The following is a 15,793-nucleotide window of genomic DNA, read 5'->3' on the forward strand; positions in this document are numbered from 1 at the left end:
GAAAGAACTTCCATTTCCCAGGTTAAACGCCACCCTGAAGAGGTTGTCCAAAACTCGTATTGTCAAGTAGGCCAAGAAAAGAAGAGAAAAAGTGCAGAAGTTGAGTGGGTATCTCAAAGCACCATAGTGAAAAATTTCACAATTTGTAGAGACTCGACTGGGTTGGATGAACCAAGATAACTTCAATGTATCATCTTCTCTAGCTTTTATCTCTTTATTTTATAATCCAGAAGCAAGCACAATCACTCAATTTCTTCTTGTATCAAATTCATTTTGATATACTTTAGATTATCAAATCTGAACCTCTTCTCAAAGTTGAGAAGTAGCCAAAAATTTTAAAGAGTCGCAATCCAAACTCCTTGATTCTTGTGACTAATATTTTTACTTCAATAGTTACATTTAGAACGATATTTGGATGTACTTCAATAGTTATATTAAGTAAACAAATGATTAAAAAAAAATGCAGCAAAGTCAAATACAACAAAACAGTACTCAAAATATTAGTGAAATCTTTTTTTTTTAACAATACTAGTGAAATCATATATGTGTGTTAGAATAAAAACAAATGTTAGAATGAAAGGTGGGTTACCTTTTTGGAATCTCATAGAGAAACACACACACATAAAGAACTTCAAAAACGGATAATGGAACATAGGAAATCCCAACTATCTAACGAAAGCTGAAGTGACACGAATAGCAATAATTGAAGCATATCTATTTTTCAAGGCAGCAGGATTTCCTTTAGAGTAGTATTATGAATCATGGTATTGTAGGGAAGAAAATCATAACAATGATACAGCAGGAAAGCAAACATAGGACCATTCATGAGGTGATACTCGTAAATATTCATAAAGAATGAATTAGATTGGTAAAAGATAATGAACGCGTACAATGTAACGATCTAAAGTGTATTTGAAATAACTAACTCTTAAAAATTAATTTGGTGATCCATCATAAACTCTATAGTTGATCAACTGTAGTGTCATAAGTAGGGATCAAGATTTAAACACATCAGTTTTAAGACTCAAAACAAAGCTAAAATTCTCTTTAATGATAGTAACAATATGAGCTTGGGAGGTAAAAGCAATTTGAAGAAGATGCCACCCATTATAACCAACAATGTTCCAATTTTCCCTTGATTTTTAATACCAAAGGAGCTCATGTTGGAAGAGAATTTGATTAATTTCATGTTAAAGTTAGTGTTCCAAATTCACAAGAAAAGCATAATCAACATTCTCCAAAGCTTTTTTAATACTTACAAATATATTTATATTTATCTTTCTTTAAAAAAGCGTTTATATATTTTCTTTAGATTAACCTCTGATTTTCACATTGTTTGAAAAGAACTAGAAGTCGATTTCTTATTAAGACAATTTTTTTCATATTATACTTACCTCACGACCAAACTTTCATATCCTTTTTCCTCGAATTAGCATCTTCGTTTATCAAAAATAAATAGTAAATCCTCACCATTATTAATTATTTATAATTATTTTCGAACTTTCTTTTGTGTCTTTTACTTTCTAAATAAAAGAAATAGAAATGTTGTTAAATGGATATGATCTAATTTATTTTCCCTTTAACCGGAAACCGGAGACTTAACGCGCAAAAACTAATAGTAACTTTTGTAAAAAAAATATAAATTAAATAAAAATAACTAATTGCATCATGATGTGCACACATTACTAAGCTAACACTATTATTTTTTTCTCTAACTTTGGATTTTCTCGAGAAAATTTGTTCAAGAAAAGGAAAATGGCTAGGTCTGCTAAAGGCCATCAAGATGAAGAATTGGTCGATGATGATGACGATCAAGACATCTTCACACCAAACACATCTTCCTCTATCAACAACAACAACAATGGTACTCTCTCTCTTCTTTTTCTCTCTCTCTCTCTACAATACCCAACAATGATTCACAATTCCTTGATTAATGGGTGTTTCAAATTTCTTATCCTTTTCCATTTTAATTGTGTTTCACAATTCAATTTTATCTAAAAAATGCAATTTTTGTGTTGTGACTTGGCAGTGAAGGTGGATGAACCCATCAGAGGGAAAAGGGCTAACCCTCATCGTTCTAAGCATTCAGAAACTGAACAGCGTAGAAGAAGTAAAATTAATGAAAGGTAAATTTTCATGTTGAAATGTTATAAGATATAAGATTTTTTTTAATTATTTTTTGTATTATGTTTACATTTTAAGTCAAATTTTAATGTTTTTCTTATGTTAATATTAATATTAAGTAATTTAGTAATGATCTTTGTAGCACCGACACTTTGGCATGTCAGGTGTCTGACACGTGTCTATGTCCGATGTCGACACATGTAATTACATTAAGTTATGTCATTTTCTTAGTATATGTTTGGTTTTGGTTCTGTGCCACAAAAATTGGTTTTAAGTGAATTGATTGTGTAAATTGATTCCGGTTAAAAATGAGTTGAATGTAAAGTTATTTATGTTTTGAAAGTTGAACAAAAAGTGTTAAAATCAATTATATAATCAAAAGCTCCAATTTCTAGCATCAAGTAGAATCAATTTTGGAGGCAAAATTAATTCTACTCAGGAGCAACCAAACATGTAAGAATCAATTTTGGCCCCTCTAGATGTGAATCCAAATATACGCTTAAATTACTATCAGCGTCGACGTGTCTACTAGTCTAGTGTTTGTGTTTGTGCTTCATAGGTAATGATTGGATGTTTGAATAAATATATATTTGTGTGACAGATTTCAGGCTCTGAGAGATCTCATTCCTGAAAATGATTCAAAAAGAGATAAAGCTTCCTTTTTGTTGGAGGTACTTGATTCAATCATTTGCTTCATGCATACATCTCAATGAATAATTATATTCTTGTAAATTAAATTGGGAATTTTGATTTTTATTGTCCTTTGGTTTTGTCTTATGTGCAGGTTATTGAGTATATTCATTTCTTACAGGAAAAGTTACAAATTTATGAACATCCTTATGAAGGATGGAATCAGGAGCCAACTAAATTAATCCCATGGGTAAAGTTATTTGGAATTGTGTTTGTGTTCATTTTTTCCTTTGATTGTCAATGCATGACCGTAGAAGTATGCATTTGTGGGTGAAGTACATTTATAAATGCAAGGCTTAAAAGCACTTTTCACCCCTTATGTTTCAAAAAGTTGCGATTTTGGCCCCCTTTAAAAAAAAATGGATATTTTGACCCCTTAACTTTTGGCCCTATTTTGATTAGCTGATTTTGATGGAGATTATGACAATTTCTCAGTCTTTGATGGTGTAAACTGACATGGGGATAGAAGGATGGTGATAAGTGGATTCCAAACTGGCATGGTGTAACTTTTGGCACCCCTAAAGAAGGATCCACTTATCAGTTTGGACTCCACTTATCATGCCAGTTTGGACACCACGCAAGTTTGGACTCCACTTATCAGCATCCTTCTATCCCCATGCCAGTTTACACCATCAAAGATCGAGAAATTGGCATAAAATCAGCTAATCAAAAGAGGGCCAAAAGTTAGGGGGTCAAAATATCCATTTTTTTAAAGGGGGCCAAAATTGCAACTTTTTGAAACATAGGGGGTGAAAAGTGCATTTAAGCCTAAATGCAATCCTTGATGAATAAAACAATGTATCGTATTATGTGTGCGTGCATACCAATTTATGAATGCATTGGAATATCAACCGTTGATTGTTTAGTATATGGGTTGAGATTAGTTATTTTACCCTGTAAAGTGAATTACTCATTTAAGTTATACATAAACATATGTAAGATCATACGGCCTTTTACGTAAGTGAAGAACTTATTTTAGTAGAGAAGCTCCTATAAGCTAGAATCCAGCTCAACTTGAGCCCTGATCCTAAAATTCAGGGATCTCGACATTGTTTCTCCTGTTTATATATTTGTACAATTCTACGAATATATGAGGAACTGTTCGGATTCAAGTGATGCAACCTCATATCTGGAAAATGTTGTCAAATAACGGCTATAGTGGCGATATAGCGTAGCAGAATTTTAACAAACTACTGTTCTGTGATATGAGCTTTAATATAGTGGTGCTGTAGCATTGTAGCGTAGAGGAATTTGAACAGATCACTATTATTCGCGATTTAACGTTGACAAACCTGATCTAAAATTTGATCTTGTCATGACACTCTAACTTGAAACACGTAGTGTATGACATTGTGAAACTTGTGATTGTCTAATTGTATGGGAATTTATGTTTATATACTCGTCTTATTCCTGATTTAAATGCAAAAGAAACTCTTGTTCCTACTAAGCAGGACTGCATATATTTTCATCATCATGCCAATATACTTTGATTGTATGTCATGTTTCATGATGTCAAGTGCATAACATTTATCATTCAAGAATTTAAGTTCCGTGGTGCTTAAGATTTTACCATTTTATGGTATTTGGCAACCTCAATGATATAATTCTCACAATGATTAGTTGCAACATAAAACTAATAGCACTGGCTTTTCATCTAAATTTTATTGTGTTCAACTTTTTTTTCAGAGAAATCATCACGGACCTTCTGAAAATACTACAGATCCTTCTCGAGCTATTCAAAATGGGTCTGTTGATGGAAAAAATATTGTCTCTCCGTCATTTCCTAAAAATGTACAGAACCCAATATTGTCTGACCCCTCCACAACTATTCCGAAGGGTTGCACCCCTGGTTCATCGACAGAAGTAGTTCCCCTGACCATGCAAATGCGATTGGATATGTTTGATCCGGTTGTTAGCGGTGGTATGGTGACTCAACAGATGCTGGAGTTGCCTGTATCTAATCCTGACATGGCTTCCAATCTCCAGCCTCAAGTATGGCTTGGCAAACCAAACAAGGACAATCATATTGTTTCAGATAATACATTGAAGGAACAAGAGGAGATGAAAATTGATAGCGGATCAGAGTCAGATAGTATCTCAAGTGCCTACTCTCAAAGGTGAGTTTCTTTGATAAATTTAGAGCAGTATTTCTTGCCTGATTTCACGTTAACTTCATGCTTGAAACTACTCTATTTAGAGAGTATGAACACATTTTGTGTGTGTTACAAAAGGAAATGCTAATGTTCTCGTCTTCATTTTTAGATTATCATAGTTCTATTTTTCAGTTATATTTGTGAGTTTTTAAGTCATTCAATCATAATGTTGGAATGGTTAACAGCAGCAGCAGTAGCCAGTAGGAGTGTCTCTTCATTGTTGTAGGCCGCAGTGTTGTAACATTGTGGAATTTGAACAAATCTGTTTCCTGTGATCCGTGATTGACAACATTGGTATACCGTATGTCTAGGTTGTCAATTGCAGACTCAAGGAGCAGCAATGTGGTCCATTGCGACATGTTCACTAGGTGCGTCAGTCGTGGCCGAAAACCCCCCTTTATCACATCATTATCGCGTTCCTATCGCTCCTGCGCATCTGCAATTAGGATTTAACGGGTGAAATCCCTCGAATACCCAGATAGTTTTAACTGTTTTATTCTTTAAGGGTATAGGTCATTTCATTATATTTTAAATGACCTATATTCTATTATTCTCCACGTCTTCTGCTCATTCTGTGCTTGCTTTGTTTGACTCTTTCTCCCCCTGCTTTGTGCGACTCTTCTTCTGTGAAGCTCCTTTCCCATTCTCATTCTTCCGCTTGCAAACTGCGAAGGGAAGCCATTCTTCTTCCTGCGAACTGAGAAAGCCTATATTTCTCATGTTTCTCCGCTATTCCTTCTCTGTTTTTTGGCTTCCTTTGCTCTGATCTTTGAGTTTTCTGCGGGAACAATGGTATCCTCCTCATCTGAAACACCAATCTCCAAGAATGAAGGTTAATTTAAGCTGACTGGTGACAACTTTGAAGTGGCTTGGGAATGGAATTCTTTGAAGGACATTAACAATAAAAAAATTGTTACCTCTTTAATTATTAACTATTAAGTATAAATCTATGATTACTCCTATAATTTTTGAGTATTTATGTATCCTGTGTTTGTATACTGTTGTCGGAGTTTGTCACTCTACGCCACTATTTGAGATTAACAACATAGCTGTATGTATTATTGGTAGAAGAAATTTATTACTTCTATCGAAAATCTGCTGAAATTTTCCATTCCACATTCATATGCTTTGTCGATCACCATTTTACACGCTTGAGTCTTGTCAGTTACTCTTTGCAATTTGTTAGGACATTATCACTGATATAAAATTTTTTATATGACCAATCCGACAAAATTATTAGAGCGCCACTTTGGTTTACAATTATTAATTGTGCATGAGATTCGGTTCTTGAAAAAGAAAAAAAAATTTGACATAAGAAAATGTTCAAGAGTTTGTTCCAGAAAATCCTATTGCAGTTGACAACTTGACATTGTTTTCTTTTAACATCTTCATGTATCATATAATTTTCAAAATAAGTGGTGCAACAATACATTTTCCAAGAAATTAATTCTTCAACACACGAATCAATATGAGTACATTTTATAATATTCATGTCAGTATATGATGTTGACTAGTTTCGTGTTCAAACAGAATATTGGGTACTCTCACCCAAGCGCTACAATCTTCAGGTGTAGATTTGTCCCAGACCAATGTATCGGTAGATATTGATGTTGGTAGACGAACAAATACTGGATTTACCCCCTGCCAATATAGCTCAAAGGTTTGTTTATGCGTTATTTTTCTTCATTCTATGGCCCTGCAAAGTTTATTCTTTTTTTTTTTTATTTATTTAAGAGGACTTTTTATTGCACTGAAGAGATCGAATTAGATGATCTAGTTTTACCAGAATGCATTAAAAAGGATGAAGGAAGAAGAAATTGCCAATGTCTAAGCTTTATATTTGGTCAGTTTAGAACTAGTAGGTGATAGTTGCGTTTGAAAAACCTTGTTGAGTTTATTTGAGTTCACCACATGATATAAGTACTTATGTAAGTTTTTGGAAGAACTTCTAAAATAATTTATGATGCTTCATTAGATGTTTTCAGTATAATTTTGTAACTTTTTCAAGATAGCATATGGAAATAGTGTGTGTATGCAGAGATTAACACCTTGATTCCCCTCATTGTTTTCCATCTGTCTCAAATTTTATTTTCAATAAAAACAAATGTCATTGAATGCAAATTACTTTTCAACATGTATATCCAAATATAAATAGCTTATTGAATTTAAGTGATTATCACATAAACTTTCATATAATGAACTAATGTCTGAGAATGCAAATCACTTTTCAAACGTATTTATCCAAATACAAATACAAATAGCTTATTGTATTTAAGTGATTATCACATAAACACTTAATTATGCTACTTAACCAACACCCCTAACTATGTCACCATTATCTGTTCTACACAATGTTTTAAAAACCGAGCTGAACCGGCCAGTTCAACCAATTTAACTGGAGTGTAGACGGGCCATTTCACAGTTGTTTTGATCAGTTATAGTGTTGTTGGATTGAACCGGGGTTGAAGCGGTTAAACCGCAGTTTAACTGCGGCTGGTTCAATCGGTTTTTATTTTTTGCCATGTTTTATTCATATTTTTACTTGTATAATACTTTCTTATTTTTTTAATTGCCATCTAGTTCAACCGTAGTTAAACCAATTTAACTGGTTGAACTATGACTCGGAAGTCTCACCGGTTCGATCTTTAGTCCGGTTCTAAGGATGCAGACTTGGCATGGTCTTATATTGTTTCATTTCTCCTTAAATATCATCTTATACCAAAACAAAAATGTTGCAGAGTAATGAAAATCAATTTGTGAGCAATCAAGCAATAGCATGTTCAGGAATGGATTACTTCAGTGAGGATTCTGAACAAAGTTCAAAGAGGTTCAGAAGAGAAGCAAGCTAGTGATTCTCCTCATATTCATTTTGTTCTGTTTAAATATTTCTTTTTTTTTATGTTGAGCTGAGGGAAAGTGGGATTGGGTAGGTCAGGTTATTTTTTTCATGCTTAGTAGATCTAGATTAAAATGTATATTTCATGATTCTGGTTTTGAAACAAGGACATTTTAGAATAAACGTCTGGAAGAGCTTATTTATAACTTGTTTGGAGTTATGACACCATCACTTGTGTAAGTATTTAAGAGAATTTATAATAGTTTTAGCTTATTCTAATTAGCCCTCCGTGATAGCATATTAAGGGCCAATTTGTCTAAAGATTAAAATAAAAGTGATTGTGAGAAATAATAATCTCTAGATCATTTACAGAGATTTTTATTTGAAATAAAAACTTATTATTGTTTTTGTATAATAAGGAAAATCTTTTTTTTTTTTTAATGTTCCCTCTTATCTATCATATTTATGAAAATCAGATTTGTTTTTTCAGAAGTTATAAAACTCCTCATTTTTAATAGAAAAAATTATCATTTTTAGTACTAAATAAAAAATAAAAAAAATCATGTGTGAGGAGATTTACATTTGGAGTATGGATAAGACTTTGCATGTGTGAGGAGATTCATACTATGTAGTGTGATTTAAAAACTTCCATAACAATCAAATCATGCAAGAAGTAGTAAAACAGGAAGGAAAAAAGTAAAAAATAAAACTTACATTTATAATATGAGAAATGCTAACGAGAAATACTAACGAGTGCCTTAAGAGCACTCTTTAAGGACTTTGAATAGTAATTTATGGAAAGTTGTGCATTCAATGCATCGAAAATTAAAGTGTTAAACATTTTCAAGGAATAATTTCTTAATTGAGAAACCTTAAAGAGTATCTAAGGGCACTCTTTTTTATGTTTGCTACCAAGTAATCCACCACAAGACCCTGAACCCTAAACTCTTGCATTCCATATTTGCTACAATTATGAAGTATCTAGTTACCAAAAATTGGAAGCATCAAAGTTCATGATGAAAAGGTAAAAATATTAGTATACATAAGCATTATTCCTATTTCCCTCATACATGTAAAAAAGAAAAGATAGAAGAAAGTTTATAACAACCACATTGCCATTTCTTAATTCTTTTCATTCAATATATGAAAAGGATGAATTACTAATCTTATCAGATACAAAAATGGAGCTAAGTTCTCATTGCTACATCACTAAAATACAGCCAAAGTGAACTTAAGCCTAATATTAACTAGGAGGATCATGCAAGGTTACACCAAAACTGATATTGTTATCAATAAATTAGCAGGTAACTTATATTTAAGGACTTTATGTTACATAGATTATTATTCTCTACTAGTAAATGATTTTGAATTGCGGTGTAACCGCAATTGCGGGAGCAATAGAAAGGATTTTGAAGTCTCTGCAACAACACCGCATGCCACATCTTGCCGCATTTTAAAAATTTGCGGCATAACCAGAGCTGCAGCCACAATTTAAAACCATGTTCCTTAGTAAGGCGCGGATAGGCTTTACTCATTTCTTCACCTGAAACTAAATCTGGTATGCAGCGGTTGGAAGCAACATCCAATTATGTACATGAATCCGGGGAATGTGAATCCATTATCGATTGTCAGATGAACCATCAACACCACATTTTATCTTGGATGTCATCTGTCACCACCCTCGAGCTCTTCTTGATCCTCGAACTGATTTTCTTCTTTAGTGTTTACTTCTGCATCACCTTCGTTATTTCCACCACTTTGTTTAAAGAATAAACCGGATACAGAATCATCGTCATCACCATCGTCTTCATTTTCCTTATCTTTCGATTGAGAAACTGGACTAGTGACCATCCATGCAGGACACAGGTGAGTAACACCAAGAGATAAAGGAATGGAAGAATTCTTTGATGCTTCAAAGGAGTCATGCCGCAAACATGAACATTCAGGGACTGGATGAGAGAGAAAGGATAATGATTTTGATTTACTTGATGCTTCAATTATTCCATCGATTAATGCTTTTCTCAAATGCCTGCGAACTGATTTTAGCCACGTACGATTTGCTTGATACATGTGGTCGCGAATCTCGTCTACAAATTTAGCAGCTTCCTTTCTGCATCAGCAGAAGTATATGATTGCAAGGTATTAAAATAACAAATCTTCATGTTTAAAGTATTATTAAAATAAAAAATTGAACTTCAATGCATAGAAACATCGATCAAGATAGAGTTATTTACCTGTCAGGTCTAAATGTCTTCGACGCAGCCGATTGATATAGCCTGTGTCCCATCACCAAGCTAGCAAAATTCGAATGCCCCTTCCCATCACGGTCAAATCCAGGAATGAACACGTCGGCTTCAACACAAACCGCATAATCAATAGCCTCCCACAGTAGCTTATGAGCATTGGTCCTCAGTTCCATTACTGTGTTATCCGGTTCATTATCACTTTCGGCTACCCAGCCCCACCAACCCTCTATGTTATACGATTTTGGTCTCGCTGGAGGAGGAGGAAGTGGACGGGGACGTGGACCTGCATTCTTCCAAGCCGCGAGTTTTTTAACTTCCTCGAAAGGTGGTGGTCCGGGAGGAGGATTAACTAGGTTAACCTCTTGTCCGTAGATTTTAATCATCTCCCAAGGAGTACTAAGAGAAGTTCTATCAACAACGTTTTCAAACATCGCGTGAAGAGGAATCAATGTTCTTTGACCACCGAAGACTTCTCCTCCAGATACATATATAATTGCGTCCTTCGAATATCCATACGCACGCAGAAGTATACCAATCTGCAAGAAATTAAAATTGTGTATTATATAATAACCGTTAATTACTGAAGCTTGAACAGTCGTTCTCTGACCAATTCACTGACACCGAAAAATTAGGGCCCGTTTGCATCACCTCCTCAGGCATTAAAGGACAGGATCCGTTCAGTCTTGCTTCAGCTGAGTTGACTCTAAGTTTCCCTTTGACAATCCCACGTTTTATCATCCATAATCTTTTATGTTGAATGAGTTCAGTATGCACGTCCTAGCAAAGATTCCAAGACCATTATTGAAGCTCGGACACAAAAAGCTGAGGAGTTTTAGATAGTTATCACCAATGGAATTACATACCTGGAAAAGTTCAGCACAGCCGTGGTAAGCTAAAGACTCTCTAGTCATGCCAGGATCAAACGCAATGAATGGACGACTAGGAGCTCGTAACCTATAATTATGACATGAAATATTCAGAAACCAAAAGAAGGGATAAAATATTATGGAAGTGAAGAAGAAAAAATCATAAGATGTAACAATTAAGTTTCTCTTGCCTCTGCAAAATTTTAGCAGAAAGTTCGTGAACTTCCTGTCGGAACTGAAGAGCATGAAAAGAAACTCGACATCTCAGCCTTTGATATTCTTCGAAAGAGGGAGGAAGAGTAGCCTGAAAAGAAGAAAGAAAAGGGCAAACAAAGAGAAACAATAATCAATAGGTACATATAATAAACGCAGGATACAAACCAATTTAAAAATCTGCATGGTGTCGAGCAAGCAGCGATAAAACTTGAATTATGGTAGGAAAAATAAAGATAAAAATTATGGACCTACTGCATGAACCATATGTTGTCTTTACCTGCAAGCATCCGCCATTGGAAACAACTAGTTCAACCACTGAATGCTTCTTTAATACAGGGAGAACATGATGCAAGTAGTAAAAAGGTGATGCCGAATACGGCACTTTAAACGATGGAATCTCCTTCTTTCTCCTTGCACCCTTTAGATATTTTGGAAGAGTTCTTATTACTTTGACATCTTTTGCTAATGAGAATATAAATTGGTCCTCGTTATATAGGTATGCAAAACTCTTGAACTGCGAGCTGGATAAAATTATTATAAAAAGAAAGAGTAAGTAAATATAGAGCATATGAGACTTAGGGCATGTTTGGATTGATTTATTTGAGTTATCTACTGGCATAAGCCCTTCTGAGACTTTGGGAGAGCTTACGAAAACACCACATGACATGTTACGTCTATAACCTATTTTTAGCTTATTTCCGTAAGCTCTCTATGATAGTTCGCCTTTGTTTTATCTTTAGTTACAGAAATAGTTTAACTATACATAAACACTCATATGATAAGCACTTTTGCCATAAGTGGTTAATTAAATTGTTTATCCAAACAGGTCCATAGTTAAATGTAAGCTTCTATTCGTAAGAAAATATGACGAACCTTATTCCCTTGCTGCTGGTTGTTGATTGGATTTCAGGCATTGCTAACGTAGCATTGAGAAGTCGAGCAACAACAACAACATCAGATATCTGAAAAAGAACACATGATAAAACACATTGAGTTGAATGTCATTTAAATATATAATGTTACAGAACCTTAAACAATAAATAACCTCACCGAATTTCTGATCTCATGAAAACCACCTTGTATCCGGACAAAAATAAATCCATTTGATTGTGAACCAGGATCTGTCAGGAAAGATAGAATTTTTTGTCCCTTTTAGATAGATATTAGAAAGAGACTATATATAAGAACTTTGACTGGTTTTACATCTAATCCTAAGTATACGGACGGACATAAAAGAATGGTATTTAACTTATGCTAAATCATACATAAAATTGTATCAAGAAACAAGACCGAATGCATATACTGAATGGTGAGCAGATGTGAAGATCCGACTATTCTTATAGGGAGATTTTATGAGCAACAAAGATCCGACATTATTGATATACACCGTATTCTTAAAACATCACAAAATGACATAAAATACCCATGCAAGTGTTGGTCGATGAGGCACGAACTCTGTGATAAGAGTTTGACCATATAATCTCAAGGGATGTAGTTCCAATCGGACGGTCGTAAAATGACTATTAGTGTCACTTGATGTATAATAAAATCCCATTTCCCATTTTAATTTAAAAAGTGTTGAGACAAACTAAAATCAGGGCAACAAATAATCATACTGGACAAAGTTTCATTCAGAGGACACTGCATATGAAGCACTGACACTATAGATTGAATTTGAAAGCATGTCTGGTGTACAGCACCGACACATGTGCTCACATTCAATCACTTCTATTTTATCAAATTTTTACTGTTATCTATGTGTTGTTTGGCTGCTTCATATGACATTGCATATGCTTACATAATAGTTGCTTTGGTATAAAAATTAAAAAGCATCATCAGCAAAATTAACAAATTTCAAAAATTATCTTTTAAATTGAAAAACAACGATCACATTTAGTCGCTACAATTATCTCAAAGGAACTAATGTGGTGAAATGCCATTAATTTCAGGGACTAATGACGATTTTCTTTAATTTCAATGATCAAATTGGCTGACCTCTAAATTTCAAAGATTAAATTGGTGATTCAGTCAAAGGCTTCTCCTTGCTATACAGACCCAGACCCAACCGCACGTATCAAACTAAGTCATTATCACCAATCATGAATTTAATATAAAAAGCATTGTAACCGGATAATCCAATATTCATGCTTACAGTGATTCAAAAGAATCTAGAAAACAAAACAAATAATTCTTCCCGGAAATTGCTACATATTGGAGTTTGGTCGGAATCACAATGTGCTATCATGCTTTTAGCAAAAGCTACCCTTTACAACTTCAACAAAATCACAATGCCACCGTGATTCCAAACATACATGAAACAGATGAGAATCGAACACTCAACTGAATTCGACAAAAATAGAAAAATAGATAGTCAACCCTCTCCTTAAACCCCCACCAAAAGTTCACAAGTTTGGTCAAAAGATAAATCAGTGGTCAATAAAACAGCATAAAAATCATAAATTTGAATAGTGGAATAAAAGGAAAAGCATCAAGATGAAAAGTTGAACTAACCTGGATAATACCCTCTTGGATTTGAATCTGGATACAAAGATTCAAGACGCTTTACCTGTCCCCATAATCTTCTATATGAACCACTCTGCAACACAAACAAACAAAAAAAAAAACAACCTTAAAATACACAAAACAAAAAATTAATAACACAAACATTAAAACATTGAATAAAATCTTATAAACTCGCAAAAAACAACAGATCCAAACCAATGACGAAAGACAGTGATGTGTTAATTTCTAACAACAAACAGAAAAAAACAGAACAAGAACATTCGTATGACCAATACTCAAACTACACACTGAATGCAACAACTTTGTCATTTTCTAAGGTACAATAAAAAGTCAAAAAAACTAAACCCCTTAAAAAAAGGGATATGTTTTTGATAAAAATCAAAACTTTAAGAAACATAAGACATAACAAAATCAAAAACAAAAAATGGGGGGTAGAAAAAGTGAATAAAAAAGTCAAGATCTTTTTACATACATTAGTAGGAAAATCTGGTTTATCAAAGATGGGTCTCCAAGAGAAGATAGTGATTGAAGATTGATAATCAGAAACACTAAGTTGAGTGAATCTAGCTAATAGAAAATGAATGAAGATTGAAAAAGCTGAAAGTACTATCCCAACTAAACCAACCCATTTGATTTTTGACTTCATTTTTATTTCCCCTTTCATTGTTGTAGTAACAAAACTAAAAAATGTTACAGAAGCTAAAACTCTTTGTCTCTCTCTTCCCTCTTGAGAAGTGTAACTGAGTCAAGAGAAAAGTCTATGAAAGTATAATGAATGAGAGAGAAAGAGAGAGCACGTGTTAAAGCATGTCTTTGGTTTTTAATTCATAGATAGATACACTGACCACAAAGACAATAGAGAGAGAGTGTACTGCTTTTTTATGAGTTGGATCAAGATTTAGAAGAAGGACCACACCCTATATCTTTGTAATTGTACTATCTTTTTATTTTACATTTTAATTTTTTTTTTTGCATATAATTTTTATTATTTAATAATAATAACACATTTATAGTTTACACACTTGTTTAATAAAAAGTTATTGAGTGTTCAAAAAATAAAGTTCTTGAATGTATGAATTTCTTATGATCAAAAATTATTTTCTTTTTAGTATTGTTACAAAGTTTTTACCGTCGTTTTATAGTAATTAATTTTTGTCGACAAACTTAATTTTTGTCGAGAAACTTATGGATACATACGTTGAATTCTCTTTTTCAATCTAGTTTTCACTATACATTAGAGTCAATAATGAAACTTCTCAGCTCTCTCTTTCTCAATTTAGTTTTCACTATACATTAGAGTCAATAATGAAACTTCTCAGCTCTCGCTACTTCTTTAAGGAGTACAAATTACTTACCACTTGAATAAATTAATTATTAATAAGTTAACTTTATTTACTAAAATAATCTAATAATGTGCTAATACATTATTTAAAGTTATACTACCTAGGTCATTTTTTTCATTTTATATATATATATATATATATATATATATATATATATATATATATATATATATATATATATATATATTGGATTTGTTTGACTCCGAAAATGATGAGTATATTGAATGAAAAAGAATATGACAAATTTTTAAGGTATTGAATAATTTTATTTTCATTTATGATGTTTAATCTGGGATATATTTTTCCAAATTATTTAATATTAAAGAATGTATATAAAGATAATTTTATTTGAATCGTGTTGAACACTAAACATGATTAACTCTTTAAGTTAAGATGTAAATTTTAATTCATCGCATTATGAAACTGTCCTCTTTTGTTAGATTTAACCTTCGTTGATTATAATAATATGTGTGTGATTGGATATATATATAATAACTCATTTTCTAAAATTTCCTTTCAAAAAGAAAACTCATTTTCTAAAATAATAAACAATTTGAAACAATTAAATATTCTGAATATTGTGACGGTACTAGTAGCAGTACTGTTTATTTATTTTTTTGTTGAAATAGAGGTACTGTTTATTTATATGAAATGGATGGAGTATGGAGTACAATATTTACTATTTTTCAGTTTTGGTTCCCAGGAAAATTTTGTCAGATTGAATAGCATCTTGGAAGGTGAAGGTGTGCTCCCTGCGTTAATGGTTGTTGTTGGTACAAACCAATGTACAAGTAGC

The 15,793-nt window shown here is 33.0% G+C and overlaps 2 protein-coding genes across 2 annotated transcripts; one reads left to right on the forward strand and one right to left on the reverse strand.

Moving 5' to 3' along the window:
- The first annotated feature begins 1,679 nt into the window (after positions 1-1,679).
- LOC11428511 (transcription factor BIM2) lies at positions 1,680-8,082 on the forward strand. Its single transcript, XM_003621529.4, has 7 exons — positions 1,680-1,864; positions 2,030-2,126; positions 2,726-2,795; positions 2,909-3,004; positions 4,501-4,931; positions 6,498-6,627; positions 7,706-8,082. The coding sequence occupies exons 1-7, from the start codon at positions 1,756-1,758 to the stop codon at positions 7,814-7,816; spliced, it is 1,044 nt and encodes a 347-aa protein (XP_003621577.1). The 5' UTR covers positions 1,680-1,755; the 3' UTR covers positions 7,817-8,082.
- An 833-nt stretch (positions 8,083-8,915) lies between these two features.
- Positions 8,916-14,520, reverse strand: LOC11430737 (O-fucosyltransferase 27). The gene is made up of 10 exons (XM_003621530.4): positions 14,127-14,520; positions 13,643-13,727; positions 12,182-12,252; positions 12,005-12,093; positions 11,409-11,652; positions 11,107-11,219; positions 10,913-11,003; positions 10,698-10,826; positions 10,038-10,585; positions 8,916-9,913 (listed from the first exon to the last, which is right to left on the reverse strand). Exons 1-10 carry the CDS (start codon positions 14,316-14,318, stop codon positions 9,469-9,471), a joined length of 2,007 nt encoding a protein of 668 aa, XP_003621578.1. The 5' UTR covers positions 14,319-14,520; the 3' UTR covers positions 8,916-9,468.
- Between the last annotated feature and the right edge of the window lie 1,273 nt (positions 14,521-15,793).

Source organism: Medicago truncatula, chromosome 7 (assembly GCF_003473485.1).
Source record: "Medicago truncatula cultivar Jemalong A17 chromosome 7, MtrunA17r5.0-ANR, whole genome shotgun sequence".
Taxonomy (NCBI): domain Eukaryota; kingdom Viridiplantae; phylum Streptophyta; class Magnoliopsida; order Fabales; family Fabaceae; genus Medicago; species Medicago truncatula.

Excerpts from the sequence above, each read along its gene's own strand:
- LOC11428511 (XM_003621529.4), top strand. The coding sequence starts at position 1,756 with ATGGCTAGGTCTGCTAAAGGCCATCAAGATGAAGAATTGGTCGATGAT. Across the intron at positions 1,865-2,029 it reads TATCAACAACAACAACAATG|TGAAGGTGGATGAACCCATC; the intron begins GTACTCTCTCTC and ends GTGACTTGGCAG. Across the intron at positions 4,932-6,497 it reads TCAAGTGCCTACTCTCAAAG|AATATTGGGTACTCTCACCC; the intron begins GTGAGTTTCTTT and ends GTGTTCAAACAG.
- LOC11430737 (XM_003621530.4), bottom strand. The coding sequence starts at position 14,318 with ATGAAAGGGGAAATAAAAATGAAGTCAAAAATCAAATGGGTTGGTTTA. Across the intron at positions 13,728-14,126 it reads AACCAGATTTTCCTACTAAT|AGTGGTTCATATAGAAGATT; the intron begins GTATGTAAAAAG and ends TTTGTGTTGCAG. Across the intron at positions 11,653-12,004 it reads ACCAGCAGCAAGGGAATAAG|CTCGCAGTTCAAGAGTTTTG; the intron begins GTTCGTCATATT and ends AATTTTATCCAG.